The sequence below is a fragment of the Paramisgurnus dabryanus genome, chromosome 22 (genome assembly GCF_030506205.2).
Source record: "Paramisgurnus dabryanus chromosome 22, PD_genome_1.1, whole genome shotgun sequence".
Lineage (NCBI taxonomy): Eukaryota > Metazoa > Chordata > Actinopteri > Cypriniformes > Cobitidae > Paramisgurnus > Paramisgurnus dabryanus.
In genome coordinates, this window is record NC_133358.1 from 4,962,529 (window position 1) to 4,981,351 (window position 18,823).

At 38.1% G+C, this 18,823-nt stretch overlaps 1 protein-coding gene across 5 annotated transcripts in view; it reads left to right on the forward strand.

Annotated features, from left to right (window-relative positions):
* arhgap21a (Rho GTPase activating protein 21a) overlaps positions 1–18,823 on the forward strand; it is a 108,959-nt gene that overhangs the window by 62,294 nt on the left and 27,842 nt on the right. For all 5 annotated transcript variants that reach the window (XM_065294637.2, XM_065294635.2, XM_065294639.2 and 2 more), the window contains one exon: positions 1,299–1,320. In XM_065294637.2, the coding sequence (XP_065150709.2) occupies positions 1,299–1,320 (22 nt within the window). The remainder of the gene's footprint in view (positions 1–1,298; positions 1,321–18,823) is intronic.

Sequence of the window (18,823 nt, forward strand, 5' to 3'; positions counted from 1 at the left end):
ACTCTGAATTCAAGCCACAGTACACAGTGAAGACAGTGAAGCATGGAGGTGCAAGCATCATGATATGGGCATGTTTCTCCTACTATGGTGTTGGGCCTATTTATCGCATACCAGGGATCATGGATCAGTTTGCATATGTTAAAATACTTGAAGAGGTCATGTTGCCCTATGCTGAAGAGGACATACCCTTGAAATGGTTGTTTCAACAAGACAATGACCCAAAACACACTAGTAAACGGGCAAAGTCTTGGTTCCAAACCAACAAAATTAGTGTTATGGAGTGGCCAGCCCAATCTCCAGACCTTAATCCAATTTAGAACTTGTGGGGTGATATCAAAAATGCTGTTTCTGAAGCAAAACCAAGAAATGTGAATGAATTGTTAAAGAATCATGGAGTGGAAAAACAGCTGAGAGGTGCCACAAGTTGGTTGACTCCATGCCACACAGATGTCAAGCAGTTTTAAAAAACTGTGGTCATATAACTAAATATTAGTTAAGTGATTCACAGGATTGCTAAATCCCAGAAAAAAAAAATGTTTGTACAAAATAGTTTAGAGTTTGTACAGTCAAAGGTAGACACTGCTATTTTTTTGAACACACCCCTTTCAACTACTTGCCCAATTGCATAGCCTTAAGAGCGTGCATATCATGAATGCTGGGTCTTGTTTGTTTTCTGAGAATCTACTGAACCTACTGGTAACTTGTTTGCCACGTAGCAATAAAAAATATACTAAAAACCTTGATTATTCTGGTTAGTCACATTGTACTGCTATTATTTTGAACAATACTGTATATGCTGACTAACCCACCTTTCAGTAACCAATGGTCCATAGCCGGATTAAAGCTCTGGTTTCCCACCATCCACCAACTGGCATTTCTGAAGCCTTTGGAGATAAAGCTTAAAATTGAAAACCTGCAGATCATTTGTGCCGCTTAGAGATAATGCCTCCTTACAGCTTAGTTACTGTTAGCAAACATGCGATTCACGGTAATCCGGTCACTGCCGCAAATCTGAAAACAAAACATGTGCACAGCATGAATATGCATGTTTTAAAAGAATGAAGCAAAGGGAAAAGAAACTAATGAAATAATATTGGATTTAATTAATCTGGATAATGTGGATAAAGATTAAAGGACTCATTGTATTATTAAATCAAGCTAAAGTGTTTCTGTGATAATTTGCAAATAGTTGTGTTGGACAACTCTGAATAAATGTAATCCCAAAGACTTGTTAATATGAAGGTTTTTTTAACTCAAGAACCTCAGATTAACTTTCTTTTATCTGCTTTCTCTTTCAGGATGAAGACAATAGCAGCAGAGGTGAGTTGACCTGTGATTCACATCTACATTGAGTATGTCTTTGTTTAGGCCTTTTTGCTCTCCCAATAAACATGGCTGTGGCTTTGATGGGCAGAGCTGATCGTAGCTTCATTCATGAACATGAGACATCACAAGAACTAGAAGTGGAGCTATAAAGATAGTTCCTGCAGGAAAAGACTATTTTTGGATCAGATCTTTTCTTGGAGAAACCAGGCCTGTGCAGCGTCTGCTATAAACTCATGAGCGAGGTGTAATATTCAGTGACCTGCATTTGACCTTATACCATGTGAATTGCTGGGAATCTTTGATGAAGGAGCCCGGGGCAGGAAAACTCCCAGCTGGCAGTGCAGTGAGCTGTCGGGCGGTTGAGCAGCTGTGGGTTGGTGTTTGGTTTCGACATGAATTTTGGTAGAATGGTAGGCATCTGTATTACACGTAGCATGAGGCAATGGCATGTACATGTCTAAGGCTGGGTGATATATTTAAAAATATTTCAATACTTATAAATATTTTATAAACACAAAGGGGTGGTGTACCGGACAGGGATTTAGCCACGCTAAGGGTTTTTTGAACAATTAGGATCATAAGATGTATGAATTTATTCATTGAAAAGAGCTATTGTAACTTTTTGATTTTACTGCATGTTTAAGAAAGTGTCCATATTTATCTATTTTTGTATTTTTATTAGGACTGTCAGTAGATTAAAATATTTATTCTAAATGTATCGCTTGATTTCATGAGTTAACTCACGATTAATCGCAAATTAATCTCACATTTTAGCTGTTCTATATTTACCTTAATTTAACAATTTTCTGTTTTTTAATACACTAATCAACATGGGTGTGGACAAATATAGATGCTTTATGCAAATGTATGTTACACCAGCCTGTTTACATTTTCAACAGAACCATCAGCCATTGCTTTGTATATGAATTTTCCTTTTAGAAGACCCTTTTCTTTCTTCGTTTCTGTTTGCTGCTGCATCATTGGTGAGCTGTGCTGACAAATTAAGTCGGAATGAGCAAATTTGATAAAATTAGTATTTTATATTTTGACATTCCCTAATAAATAACTTCTAAACAATGCATGACTTGTTTAAATCTTCAACCTGTTTGAAGTTGAAAGAGTCAGCAAAGGTAATTTTGAAAAAAATCTCAAATTTAGCACACACAAACTCAAAAACAATATCAATATATGTTAAACTTTTTTCTTTCTTTTTGTTTGATTGACATTGAGACAGACAACTTTAAGATCTATTATAATGCAAGGATCTTTAATGTTAACACATCAGATATATTTCCACTGTTAACCAAACATTCACTTCAGATATAAGATTATGGGTCCTACCTACGTGAATTCTTGTCAAAACAGATATTTTAAAAACTGTAATTTTGTGTTGATGTCTACATATCGGGGTTGCGCACCTCTGTGTGCACACGAGGAAAATCGTTTTTGAGTCTTGTCGCTCTTAATAACTCTCTAAACATTAATCAGGTCCTGAACTTTATCTCTCTTAATAACCCTTTTAATATCAAGCAAGTCCTGCAATGTATTGTTTAATTTCTGCATGTTTTAAAAGCGAAACCAAACTATGCGAATGGAGACCCATATTAGCATTAGATTATTTATGACGGTTCACCTCTCAGAAAACATACAAATAAATAATTTTAGATGTTTAATGATTATTTAGAGCATTGGATTTGCTAGACGAAAGCTTAATGTTGTTATTTTTAAGAAAACCTCAGAAGGGTCCGTCCTAATATATCCAACTATAGGCTGGAGCTGGACCAAGGGCGTTGCGTAAATCACCGTTAATAGTGGAGTTAAAATGAATTTGCATTAACGCGTTAATTTTGACAGCCCTAATTTTTATATGTACTGTAACAGAATGTATCTATTTTTAGTGTTGCAAGTGCAACCCCCAAAGTCTTTATTTGTGTTGTGGATTGTTTATGGCTGTGATTGTAATGATCCTCCCAGTGTGGCTTTGAAACTGTGTCCTAACCATGTTTTTGTACTTGAATCTTTTCGCTAGCCACACATGGTAAACTTTTTTACTATGTCCCACAATAGTACATAGCTGTATACATACCTGTCAACACTCCTGTTTTTTCCTGGGAGTCTACCGTATTTCACACCCATCACCCACCCACCTCCCGTTTTGTTCTTTCTCCTGGAAAACTCTTTTCATTTGTATGGTCCAAACCAAGTTATATTAGTAATCATATCAATGTATTATTCCAATGTTGTCCAGTTGCCAGATCTTTAAGGAAACGCACCCTACTCACACAATCAATATTTCAACTCATTTGCATCTTCAACCAAACCTACAGTCCGAGATCAGCATAAACAATGCTTGGGCTAGTTGACAGAATTGTCACGTGCACGTTCAGCGAAGGCGGCTCCTTCACCACGTGCATTAAGTCCCTGCACTAGTATTAGGATAGATAAATTAAGCAACAAAAGACAAATAAAAAGTCTCGCTGCGTTCTTCACTGAATTACTTTTTAATAAGGATTCAGTTATATTTAGTTTATAAATAATAAACCTGTATGTTGACAGGTATGGTTGTTTATTTTTTATCAAATATTTTCCAACTGACTGGAATGTTGGTAGTTTAGTTTGCATTGGCCTTTTTTATGACAACAGACAAATTACTTTAATAATATCTAATAGTTGCATGCATCCTGTGTGAAATGTGAACTAAAGGTGCTGTATGATCTAGGGTTTATCATTTAGTTTTGTTGATGGATAAATTGCTTACTTCAAAGTCTCATGTTACAGCAGTGAAAAAAGGCCATTGTTTTAGTATCTGGGATCATTTATAATTTTTATGATCCTAGTGATGACAACGTGCTGCTCGGGCCACATGCCCCCAGATATACAGACTGTAAATCAGTGTACTCTGACATCCAGATTCATTAGGTAACAGACGCTCATCTTTGTTGACCCAGAGACATCAGAAGAACCCTTTGTGGGAGTTGGTCGACTGTAACATGGCATGCATGCCTGAATGATCTGTGAGAAACATTACGCAAACTAGACAGAAGTACAGTGTACAGGGATCCATCTTTTGCTCTCTGGTTCTGGTTGCTGTTCTGCTGCAGTGTTTGACAGGTCTCCACTCGTTCGCATCCGGCTTGTGTCTAATACACCCCAGCACGACAGCACTACCTGCACTGGCTTTCATCTGCAGCACATACAATATTTTTAGCTCTCTGTCACACACACATACTCACCATACATCTTCCCTGCCATAGAAAGTTTTTATTAAAAAGGTCAGGGCTTGTATTCACAAAACATTTTCTTTTACAACTAAGGCTGGATTAACACTGAACATCTCAATGCCCAATTCCGATTTGTTGCCTGTATCCGATTTTTTTGACGACCCACTTACGTATATTTTTAAAAGCTACTCCTGTTTGATATCTGCATTAACGCTTAACTCTAAAATTTAAGGTAGACTGACCCAGAACACCTTAAACCACAGAAGTAAAATGTTGCGATATACAATGGACAGAGACAAAATGATTATAGTAGATTATAGAGCTTTATTCTGTAACAACAGTGTTGTTTTTGGCAGCCCTTTTAGTTTTAGTATTAGTCTTTTGAACGAAAATGCTTTTTAGTTTGAGTCACATTTTAGTCACTTATAAACTTGATAGTTTTAGTCAAGTTTTAGACTCGTGAGACTGTGTTGATCCAAAACAAGGATAGGAAGTGGCAGCATTGCTGATACTTTTTAGCTAAACACAGACAGATTTCACACAAAATAGGCAGAAATTACATGAATTGTGAACGTCAGACTTATAATCATTTTCGTTCCGTCTCATCTTGTCAACGAAAACTCGAAAGCGTCTCCTCATGTTTTCGTCACCTTGCATGTATCCGGTTCATAACCAATTTATTACCACGTATTAGGGGTGGCACGGTCCATGAAAAAAATCCGAACCGTTCAGTTCGCTTGTCTCGGTTCGGAGCGCGTGTGTGCCGAACGGTTCAACGGTTCATGGCATGCGCAATGTAGTCTCATGCCCTGTATGTGACCTCAGATAGCGTGTTTCCCTTTCGCGCGAAAGAAGAGGTGACTGGTTTGGAGTATAAGTAACTGCAGGTTATTTTACGTGTAGAAATTGGCAAGTGGGAGAGAAAGTGAAGTCTGCCCGCAGTTGGAGGATGCGCCAGCGTCGTATAAAGGGCGATTTATAGTCGTGCGTAGGTCCTACGGCGTAGCTACGGCGTAGGCTATCCGTAGCCTGTGCGTAGCTCTGCGTAGCCTGACGCGCACCTCACAAAATTTCTAACAGCGCGTCGGCTCTACGCGGACCGTAAGCGCTGTGATTGGTCCACCAGAACCCCTCCCGTCAGGTAAAAAAACTGCGTCATATGTATTTCCGTTTGAGACGGTGAAAACAAAGATGAGCCAAGTTGAGGAGTGATTTAACTCAAACTGAAACATAAGTCGCTGTTTATTTACTACCATCATTGCTGGTCTTCTCAAATTATACACAACAAGTTGCTATTTTTTCTTCGTTTGTGGGTTAACTTGCTTAGCTTCTTCTTCTGTAACGACTTCTGCTGCTTCTGTGGTTACACGCGTGATTACTGCCAACCAGCGGTTTCGCGTGTGTTTGCACGTCGACGCGGACGGCGACGCACAAGTATAAATGAAAACCGACGCGGAACCTACGCCGTCGCTGCTACGCCGTAGGACCTACGCACGACTATAAATCGCCCTTAAGTTTGGTGTGTGGAAACATATTTTTATTTCATGTTACTTATGATGACAGCGGAAATAAAACAATAGATTGAACTGCAGTCTATGGGTTGAATATGCTCGAACAGCCCCAGGAGATCGCCTTCTCTCCGACCATTTATCTAATATGAGGTACTGAAAGTTTTACGTCTTTTCGTATTCAGCGCTATTTTTAGCCTTTCATTGATAAAATTAAAGCGGCTGATTTCCGCGTAGTTTCATTTTGCTAACGTGTGAAAGTTGCGCGATCTTATTTCAGAAATTTCCCCTCAAAGTAATCAGGACAGAAGTGGTCAAAAGTGGACAAAAGAGACTTAAAGAGATTTAAATATTACAGGTGCAAAGGTTATGTTTCTCTCTCGTCCACATAATCTCTCAGTATTAAAGCAGCCTCTGTGATAAACCTAAGAGCTACACTGAAGTTGGCATTTTAATAAATACAAGTTATCTTTGTGTGCTAAAAATGCACATAAAGTTTATGTAGATGGCAATACACATTCTCTTTTTTTGCCAAATAAATGAAAAGCATGTTGAAATCATCAATGTCTTCCCTCTTGCTCTATCAAAATCTCATCTGGCTTCCCTCAGAGATGGTCCCAATAATGTGCTTAAAGTCAAATTCAGTTTGTGCATGATTACATGATATAACTTTTTTTTATACTGTATCCTAAATTATGGATAATTAATACATTAATAAGATAATACATTTCTGGAGTGTTAAAAATTAAAAGAAAAAAATAACAAGAACCGTGAACCGTTACCATAGAACCGTGATACGAACCGAACCGAGGGTTTTGTGAACCGTGCCACCCCTACCACGTATGAATGAGGCCTGAAACCAATTCAGAAAATATATAGGATTTTTTTTATTGTTTACACGTCTGGGGGTCATATCCGATCTCTGCCACTTGAATTGTATCACTTCAAACAGTCAGTGTAAATGCGAACTACACTGTAAGAAGTGTTTCTGTGCCTTATTAGATTTAACAAAGATAAAATGAGTAAACTGTATAAAAAAAATTATTCTTGTTTTTTTAATCAAAATTTGATTGAATAATTTGAGTAATTCTAAATTAACACTTTATTAAGTAAATTCAGCTTCATTTTATCATGTATTGTCCACTTAAATTTGTAAGAAGGAAATCAACTTAATATTTTTGTGTTGAAACTACAAAAATGATTTTAGTAAACATACAAGGCAGTAGACTCGTAGTTCCCAGCATGTTTTGAAAGAAAGAACAACTTTTTAGTGTTTAATGTTAATTTATCTTCGAAAAGTTACCATTGTTCAGAATGCTGGTGCTTGTGCATAGACTGCATACTGAAGTATGTCGCGCTTTACAGCTGCCCAAAATCAAATTGGGTGGGCGTGTTGATTGAATAAACAATTCGTGCCCTCATGTCACAGAAAGATGAAGTCTAAATCTATTTTATGAAAACAACAACAAACCATAAAAAAGTTACCTGTACCAAGAAAAGTAAATTAAACTAAATAGAGTAATACTAGAACTATTAGTTAACTCAACTTAATTTTGTTGCGTTTGTATTAAGTAATATTACAGTGTTTATTATACTTAAAAAAAGGCTTCAAGTTGACTCAACTTAAAACATCCAGCAGCCACTTAGGTATTACTTTTTACAGTGTAGGAGTTTTCCTAAATAGCAGTAAAATTCTTATCTAAGGGTTTCCCCATAAAGCCCATTGACAAATCTTGCTGAGACCAACCTTTGTCAAGGAATGGGTAGAAATCTTATTAAAGGAATTGGGTTGACCTTGTTGCTATGAATGATGTCATCAAGATCACTAACCACAGTGATTGGCAGATAGGGCATGGGTCTCTGTGAGCGATTTATTCATAGATAAATTGAAGAATGTGGTATCATGATACCATATTCAAATAAAGATTTAAAATAGGGATGCACCGATACTGGTATCGGGTATCGGCCTCGATACCACATTTTCTAAAGTACTCGTACTCGTTAAAAGTCCCCCGATACCTGGAATCGATACCACGGTCTGAGAAATGTCTATGTTTGAGCGGCGTGTAAGGGGTTAATGCCTCTTGTGTTGTCCAAAGAGGCAGAGTTTACATCAAACTGGAAAAGTAGTCCTTTGTTTTTTTGTTAAATTATATGACTAAAGCTGTTACCTGTAAATTTAAATCATGTTTTTTTATTAAGTACTCGGTATCGGTATCGGCAAGTACTGAAATGCAAGTACTCGTACTCGTATTCCAAAAAAGTGGTATCGGTGCATCCCTAATTTAAAATTAAAATGTCATCATTTTAAAATAAAGATTGTAAAATGTAGTCAATGTATTAATAAATTATGTTTTATTAACAAAGTTCGGGAGGAACACGTTCAAATTAATCTCCCAAACCATTGTGTAGTTGTGATCAGTAATCATGATCAGCATGAATGGAAGCCTATAGACAGTTTCAACAGCAGCAACATAAACAAACAGAGTCCTTTTAAAGTCCTTTTACAGTAGTTTATTTTGTTAACAAGGGAAATACAGTAAATGACAAGTAAATTACCTTAGTTCATGTATCATATCTAACGTGTATGAACTGTTACACTGAGCTAACATTACTGTGTAAAATAAATGTATACAATGTTAGCCACAGGTTCTTGAATTCTTGCCTGGCTGCCAAACCTCTCCGCACAGTTGTGATCCATGCTCGTTGCCTTCCATTGTCTTTAGCCAACTAAAACATTTTATTTTCAACAAGGTATTTGTTTCAGAGATCAGTTTAGCCACTAACCAGACCGATAAATAATTACAGACCAAAAGTTCATTTCGGTTCAGGCACGTAATCAAGACAATGCGCGTGTATTTGATTAAACCATCTACATTGATACGCAGTTGAGTCATCCACGTTTTCATAATTTGTCCACCACCCTTCACACCCCTCTCCTCACACTTGCCTGGTTTCCTAACCAGAAATATGGGGGCAGTGCTTTGGGTTCGGGCCAAATACTGAGCTCCTGGGACAACATGCCAAAAACGCATACCGTTCATTCTACTCATGAATAAAACAACTAAATGTTCATCTAATAACAGCCTCTTACATGTCTGCATTTTATAAACAATTGTCGGATATGCCTACACTTATAAAAAGTGGCTGCAGAAGGTTCTTTACAGCGATTCCGTAAAAGAACCATTCAGTCAAAGATGCTTAAAAGAACAATTTCTTAACTTTTTATAGTCAAATAAATTCCTTTTACTCCACTACAAATAAGCTTTTGTGAAATAGAAAGGTTCTTCAGATGTTAAAGGTTCTTTATAGAACCATACAGCAAAAAAATGGTTCATTTATGGCATTGTGTAGCACCTTTATTTTTAAGAGTATAAGCAGACTTTTAATGAACAGACTGGAATAATCATAGACGATAGGATGACATGCAGACATAAAAGAAAACCAAATTGGATAAAGAACAGCCGTTACTTCAAAAACAAATGGTTTTATTGCTATTTAATATCAAAAAAGGTTCTGGGCCAAATTTTATGTTAAAGATGTTGTAAAAAAAAATGCTGTGTTGTTTTCAACCCAGAGTTGGGTCAAAAAGGGATGAGCCCTGGCTGTGATGGATTTGATAAAGAGGGATTCCTAGAGGAAATTGAGTTGCAGAAATTTCTCGTATCTGTTCTTAAGTGATGCATTCCATAGAGTGGGGCTGTAACCTGAGTCCCTTACACACACACACACACACACACACACACACAGATTAACTGTAGTGTTAAGGAAATGCTACACCGTGTGCATAACGCGCCTTCATTTGACAGCATGTATTATTTCACAGAATATTACCAATACTTCGCAAACCTTGGAGGAAAAGCTATGCTGTGCCTGCAGATTCGTTTTCTTTATACCACATTTATTTATTTGGCAAACATTTGACAGTGACATATTGACAGTATGTGGATTACCTTGGAATCAAACACATGACCCTAATGTTGCAGGCATAATACCTTAGCAGTTGACCAGGAGCCAATCGCATAAAAGCTTGTGAGTGGTATTTTGCAAGTTGTCCCCCTTAGAAATCATGGAGGGGTCTTAAATTGTCATCATAGGTGCTTGTCCACTGTGAGATACATAATTAAAAAAATCCAGATTTTGGCTCACTCCTCCACACAGATTTTCTCTAGATCAGTCAAGTTTCTGGCCTGTCGCTGAGAAATATGGATGGAGTTTGAACTCCCACCAAAGATTCTCTATTGGGTTTAGGTCTGGAGACTGGCTAAAACCACGGCAGAACCTTGATATGCTTCTTACAGAGCCACTCCTTGGTTATCCTGGCTGTGTGCTTCGGGTCATTGTCATGTTGGAAGACCCAGCCTCGACACATCTTCAATGCTCTAACTGAAGGAAGGAGGTTGTATGCATGGCCTCGGTCATCCTCTCCTTAATACAATGCAATCGCCCTGTCCCATGTGTAGAAAAACTCTCCCAAAGCATGATGCTACCACCCCCATGCTTCACAGTAGGGATGGTGTTCTTGGGATGGTACACTTCATTCTTCTTCGTCCAAACTCCTTTATTGGAATTATGACTAAAAAGTTCTATTTTGGTCTCATCTGACCACATGACTTTCTCCCATGACTCCTCTGGATCATCCAAATGGTCATTGGCAAACTTAAGACGGGCCTGGACATGTGCTGGTTTAAGCAGGGGAACCGTTCTTGCCATGCATGATTTCAAACCACGACGTCTTCGTGTATTACCAACAGTAACCTTGGAAACGGTGGTCCCAGCTCTTTTCAGGTCATTGACCAGCTCCCCCGTGTAGTTCTGGGCTGATTTCTCACCTTTTTTAGGATCATTGAGGCCCCCCGATGTGAGATCTTGCATGGAGACCCAGTCCGAGGGAGATTGACAGTCATGTTTAGCTTCTTCCTTTTACTAATGATTGCTCCAACAGTGGACCATTTTTCACCAAGCTGCTTGGCAATTTTCCCGTAGCCCTTTCCAGCCTTGTGGAGGTGTACAATTTTGTCTCTAGTGTCTTTGGACAGCTCTTTGGTCTTGGCCATGTTAGTAGTTGGATTCTTAATGATTGTATGGGGTGGACAGGTGTCTTTATGTAGCTAACAACCTCAGACAGGTTCATCTAATTTAGGATAATAAATGGAGTGGAGGTGGACATTTTAAAGGCAGACTAACAGGTTTTTGAGGGTCAGAATTCTAGCTGATAGACAGGTGTTCAAATACTTATTTGCAGCTGTAGCATGCAAATAAATAGTTAAAAAATCATGTATTGTGATTTCTGGATTTTTTTAGATTATGTCTCTCACAGTGGACGTGCACCTATGATGACAATTTCAGACTCCTCCATGTTTTCTAAGTGGGAGAACTTAGAAATAGGGTGTTCAAGTACTCATGTACTTTGCCAGCTCCCTCATTCAGACTACAGGAGCCTGTACTTGTATCAAGATTCTTAAATGTCTCAAATGTCTCATCTTCTAAATTGCGCAATGAGTCTACTGTCTCAGACTTTTCTCTAGAAAGTAATCAGAAATGCCTGCACTAAAGTTTCAGAATTCCTCCTAATAATTTCTTATGTCTTATGAATGCATCGGCTTGGATATTTGCTACATTCACCCAGAAAGTTATTTGAATGTTTGTCTGACGTATTGCCAGAATGAGCCAAGCGTGTTTGTGTGGACAGAGATCTGCTCTCCACGTGTAGACAATCTGGGTGAAACGGTTGGGTGTGCTCCAGTAGAAGTTGTGTGTAAACAGCTTTCTGCCCTGATTTAAACATATGTGTTTGAAAGCATTACTAAACATGTTTGTTTGTGTGTTTGTTGCTTTAATGTTAGACAGTCCAGCAAATATTTACTTTGTTTCATCTATTTCTGTCACCCTTGCATTACTTACGCCCCCTCACATTAGATGTATTGAGCTGTTGAGGACAATGCACCACTGTACAGTAGTCTACAATATTTCAGCTCAAAACCTTCTTAGAAATCTAACCACTCATAGTCAAACTTAAATAGCAAGTAATATTTGGATGTTAATTAAAATAATTTTTAATCTGTTTTGAGAATCCTGACCACCCCAACACAAACACATTGGCTCCACTAGCTTGAGCCCACATGTGGTAGTGTTTGGGCATCCCTTTGTATAACCAGTGTTTGTAACCATTTAAAGATTTAAAAAATATATATTTCAGAACCTTGTATATAAGAACCCAGTGATCCCAGTTAAAAAAAAATACCTTTTCACATTGAGTTTTATCTTTGCTACAACTTAATCAAGCCACAGAAAAAGAAAAACTCAACATCTGTTCAAATATTTGTTTTTTCTTTTTCTGTGAAAATACATGCCGTAGCTATTGAATTTCGTTTTATTTTCTGCCCAATGTTTTGGGTAATGTCCACGAAGACAGGGACGGGAGCAAAAGTACAAGCAAACAGAATTCCACACAATTCTTGGAGGACAAGTGAAACCCCACCTTCATTGCAGAGACCAGACTCAGTTTGGTTATGATCCAGATGTGATCTCCAGTGTATCTGCTGGCTCAGGTGCTTTATTAAACTACTGCTGCCTGACAACAGCAGATACTGTATAGAAAAGGCTCGAAATAAGGGAGCTCGGCGTTCCCAAACAAAATGTGCTGTTGACTCGGCTGCTATCTTGGCTTCCTGCACCTGATTAGATATCCAGTATAATGAGGAGATGATGAAAGAAATGATACATCTCCACATTCATATTTTATTTTTTTCCAAGCTAAAGTAACCACAACAAGACACAGGCATGACATGTATTTTTTCTATTATAACTCTGATATCTTGTGTCTTCAATGGCAATGTGGCAGCATTTTATGTTTGTAATTAAACTATTAATATGGAAGTAAAATTAAAGCGGCAGTCTGTAACTCTGGCCTCTGTATCGCCATCTCTGATTGTTATATGTGGAGTAATGTTCTTTGTGTGCGTTGTGCTTTGTCCCGCTACTCTGATGTCTGTGATCAGGGCAGATCTATCATTAGGGCTGCACGTTTTCAAGTTTTTCATTAACTGTTAACCGACACCCTTAGCGGTTAATACTCGGTTAACCATATTATGCGTGCCGCAACCCAGAGATACAGACACACGACAAAGGGGTAGTTAATTTTTAACACCTTTAATAACTGGTTGGACCACATTTAAAACGAAATTAATTTATAGAAATAAAACGCAGTGGTAATGACAGAGCAGTTTAAGTATGTGACTGACTTTTGCGTTCGCGGGGATGGTAGGCTGGGCGAAGGTACTCGCAGGCTCCGCGGCCGCCTCTCTATGATGCTCGGGTGTTGGCTGGGTTTGTCGCGATAGTCGGTGAAACGGTGATTACCGGTGCTTCAGCCTCTCACCGGTTAGATCACTTGCCCACCCCGACACCGTCTTTCACCGTCGTTTTGATATTTTTTTGTAATTAAATCATCTAGTTTCGTTAGAGAGAGCAAACACTTACAACTGAATGTGTCTGATGCCTGAAGCGGAGCTGAACGCGCGTCGCGTCACAGAGCAGCCGCAGGTGTCAGATTTCATTTATTTCTGTCAGAGTTTGCGAGGCGAGCTGAATGATCAGACAAAGCCGCGTGCTTACTCGTTTTTGTTATAATGTACATATATAATGTTTAATATAAGCGAGATCGTTTTGTTGTATTTTTTATCAAGAAAAATAATAAACCCATCATTTAAGCAGCGCTTTATGGAGGAGTAGCCGGTTGCACTGCTTGGAACTGGCGAGTTCTGCGAGAATTACCTGCCCACATTGACTCAAGCACTTCATTACCAGCTGTTGCACTCGCATTGCACGCAAATTCATAGGCTATTTAACGCAGCTTACGCAAGCGCTGCATTTAAACAGTTGCGTAATTCAAAAGTGAAAGTAAAATGCGCACGTCTGCATGCATTAACAGGTGGGAAAATTCTGTCACCTGATGCCACTTAACCGAGCAAAATGTTTCAATCGGTTAAACAATTTTTAACGGTTAATCGGTTAACCATGGACACCCCTATCTATCATTATACATCCACATGACAGAAGTACATCCTAGTACATCCGCATCTGAAAACGACCCATCTAAACTCATTATCTATTTTTACCCATTCACCTGGCAGATGTTCTGCCAAGCGTGAGGGAAAAACTGAAGGGAAGTAGAACAGTATCTGCCGCCTTTGTTAATAAATAAAATAGTTGACATTAGGGCTGTTCCGAATACAATTTTTTTGAGCTTCGAAACTCAAGTAGAAATCAAATCGAATATTCGAAGCTTCGGAAGGAGGGGCTGAACATATTTTTCTCTTTAATAAAGGCAGGAATTTCTCTGTGTGTGTCTGTCTACAGTTTTATTATGTGGCGGATGTGTTGCTGCGGACCCAAGGGAGTGTAGTGCCTTTTTTTTCGTGCCATATGGACATGTGACACGTTTAGAATGAATAAACTTTAAAAATACTACAGAACAGCACAAGCCGGAAGCAGCTTACCTGTCATGCGCCCTGCGAGAACAGCATTAGTGAAACAAAACACAAGCAATACTTTTAATAAGGTAGCCTAACATTTTTCTAACAAACAAACATTCCCATATCAGAAATTAGCAGCACCGTAATTACAGACAACGTAAAGGGTAGGCTATTTAAATAAAACAACGAAAATAAATGAACGAAGTTCAACAAACTGTAATAAAACGGTAGCATACTTTCAAAATCAAGTTTATTTATAACACTTACACCATATAAGTTTTTTTCATCAGTAGAACAATAAAGAAGATATTTTGCAACCGATCCACCACATCGAGAGCTAAAGCATATATATACACAATACAAAAGTAATCCCCCATAACTCCTTGTGACATATTGACGTCCTGTGAAGCAAATCAATCAGTTTTTGCAAGAAACTGAATGTTATTTACTAGAGCCCGACCGATTTATCGTTTTGCCGAGCCTGTCGCAGATATATCTGTATCGGCGTATAAGCCGCAGATATGAAGCCGATATGAACGTTCCTTACAGAAGACATTAAATGCTTTTGAAAGATATAAGAACTTGTTTGTCCAGCAGAGTGCGCCCTACTGGTTGCTAATGGTGACCCAGGTCACTCACTGTAGTGACACCAGCCAACCCCCCTTCACTTCAGTCAGTCTCTCAGTTCAGGTGGAGGCAGCCACGCGGTTTCTTCACAACATTTTACACCTGGTATTAAGATGCGCTTTGGTCGATTGGATTATAATTGGGCGAGAAAGACACATTCCAGTTTACATTTGGTGTTTTTAATCCGTCTCTTTTGTCCACTTGCGAGTTGTTTAAAACGCAAGCGGAAGAAATGACGCGAGGCGGAGAAATGCCGCGCTTTAACCTACGCGCAGTCTGTGGGAGTACAGCTGCTTGTGTTGTTACTGAACATGCTCATTTCAAAGCAATTGATTAAATAAGCTCGCGCAACTTTACACCCTCGCTAAATTAAAGAGGCGGAAAGCAGACCCTTTAGTTTTATAAAAGTTTAAAGTCCCGGCAGAACAGTAAATTTCTAATTAATTTGTGAAGTACATAACTTATTGTAAAGCTAATAAACAATGGCTTTATAAGTTTCCATTTTCAAAATAAGCCCAATATAACATTATTCTCGTCAAAACTGACAATCATTTAAGTTATATGTATTTTGTTTTATTTGTGTTTTAAAGTTATTTATAATTAGTCAAGTTTACTGTTTTGTGCACTTATATTAGAATCATTTTGGATAATAAAGTTTATTGTTAACTTGTAAAACACACCTGCCTATATTACATATCTTTGTCACGTCATTTTAAGTGTTTGATCACCACATTTGTGAGTGATCATTGCAAAAAAAGTATTTATATATAGTATATTCTGTTAATGTATATAGTGTATTATATGTACAGTAGCCTGATGTAGTATAATGTAGTATATGTGTACTGTACTATAATATACACATAAAGAATATCGGCAGATATATCGTTATCGGTCTTTTTTTGTTCCCTAATATCTGTATCGGCCCCAAAAAATGCATACCGGTCGGGCTCTATTATTTACACACTATTAGCCTGAATGCCAAAGCAGGAAGCGCGCTTTCCGTTTAAGGCGATCTTCTACTGGTGGCGTTTGGTGGCTGTTGGCTATGGATGTTGGTCTCTCTGCGCCACCTATAGAGCGGGAGCATGAAGCGCACTTCCTGCTTGGCAAAAGCTCTGCATTAACGCTGTAAAAAAAAAAATATATATATATATATATTCGAATCTCAAAACTGAAAATCGAATGTCAACCCACGGAACGAATATTCGAATATTCTGGTCCAGCCCTAGTTGACATTATGAGTCAGTTTTCCAGACAGGGCTTAAGCCAAGTCCCAGAATAAAATGCATGTTTGAGCTGTCTTATCTGAACACTGACATATTTAAAAGTATATAATTGCCATTGGTTTGTTTTTTAGATGCACGTAGTATTGTTTTGTAAGGTACCTAGTCTTGGTTTAATCTAAACCCTGTCTGGGAAACTGCCCCATTGTGTCTTAATGTAATAGCCTCAATGTTTGATAATCAGCTGAATTATAGCCTTGCTTATGTGTTCGGAATTAGGAATATTAGGAATTTTATCTGGGATATTTCACATGATGATGCCTGCATAATACTTCAGTATCATGTGTTGCACAATACTTTCCGCTTATATCGGTACAAAAGAGTTTTGTCAGTCAAAAGAAAGTAATTTTTTGTATTTTAAACTTAAAATACCAAGCTCAGTTTCCTACCGTAATTACTTTCTCTGACTTTCTAAGTGTTTTATTGTGTGTGCGTGCGTGTGAGAGAGTATGGGGCTGTGATGTTTAGGAATTTGGTCCTGCTGTGTAATGTTCAGGGAAAAAAAGAGAATGGGCGTCCTCCCCGCCACTGCCAAATAACATTATCCAACACAAAACAACAGGAGGGCCAGCTGTCCACAAGAGACGTTAGCCAAAATAATGCAGAAAGAGAAAATAGACTTGGGTTGCTTGTAGAGTATGCATGCATCCTTCAGAAGTCATATAAGTCTGAAGCCCTGTTTACACCCGGTATTAAGATGCGTTTTGGTCGATCAGATCACAAGTGGACAATGCTAAAAATGGGTGTAAAAGAAGTGTAACATGTTTTCAGTAGTTGTCGCTAATGTTATCGAATGTTTTCGAGCACTTGAGAGTGTGTGAAAGTTGCTTATTTCATCAATTGCTCTGAAATATCTGAGAAAGCTTATACATAAACATGTACAAAATGTTGCGCAGCATGTTTACTAACAACACAAGTAGCGGTACTCTCATATAATATTAGTACGCATCAATTTAAACTAACACTAAACTTAACAAAAACTAACAATAAACTTTCCAACACATTAAACAGATCAAGACTAGGATACACTAAATACTTACAGGAACCGACAGGATATGAGACAAGACGAACGTGCACAGAACAGCAAACACAAGGACAATAAATAGGGACAAAGTAAATTACATACCCCTGGAAAATAATCACAAGTTAGGGATCGGAGAAAAGTGACGAGACCCGGGAAATGCGTGGTCAGAATAAACCAATACTAAAACCACGCACCTCCCACATAAAACATGGTACTGCCAGGACCCCGAACACAAAGACTAGATGTAATTTAACACATGATTTCAGGCGGGTCCTGACAGTTTTTGCAATGTTCATAACAGGAAATTCTGGATTGAGGATCAGGAATTTCATCAGGATGAATCTCTCAAACAGTGACTAGTTTTTATAGGCATTGAGAAAAATTAGAGTAGATTGCTGATTAAGAAAATTCAGTTTTCTGATTTTAGTCAAACTCATTTTCCCAATCCATAACACTCACATTTTGGCTAGGTGAGTAGTGTATAATACAGGTGGATATACAGCATACAGCAGAACAGGGATAAAATTCCCACAATAAATTACACAGCCTGTGTTGACATTGGCTGGGTTTGGAGGGTGAATGTGGTAGAAACTGAAAACATCAGTCATTTATATGCCTCATAGTGAAAGAGAAAGGAGCCCTGGAGATGAGAACACAAAGCTTGTACCATGATATTAACTTTGGCAGAACGGCTCTTAGTTTTATGCGGGTTAGTGGGAAGCACATCACAGCCAATTAAAGCAGCGTGTTTGTTGTGTGGGCATTGTTTCTTTATATACAAGCCCCAAAAAACACACAGACTGACTCACAAAGCTGGGGGTGGGGGTTTACAAACCTGTCCTCTGTTCTGCCTTGTATTGTTGTTTTCCCGTAAGCTGAATCACCCGAGGGATGGCAGAGAATTTGGCAAACTAGCTACTGTGAAACATCATCACTTTAGATAACCAATAAGATTGCAGAGATGTCTGCTGTGTAGGGCTAAACAATCTGATTGCATTTTATTGAAATCAAAATAGCGATTTGCGATTTAAAATGCTGGATCAGCTTAAAAAATTACTTCAATAAAGTGTTTTTCACTTAAACATATTGAAATAACTACTTTTTTGGTGCCAGTTGAAGTACATTTTTAAGTTGATCCACCTTTTTACCATTTACAGTGCAATTAAAAACTATTATAACACTGTGGTACTGTTTATTTAAAACCACTTAAACATTGTGGCCAAATGGACATTTTTTAAAAAGAAAGTTGTCCAACAAGTCTTCAAAATGTATAAAACTTCATTAAATCTATATTCATCTGTCAAGATTAACTTGTTGGACAAAACGTGTAAGCGTCTTGAATCTTTGTTAAACACAA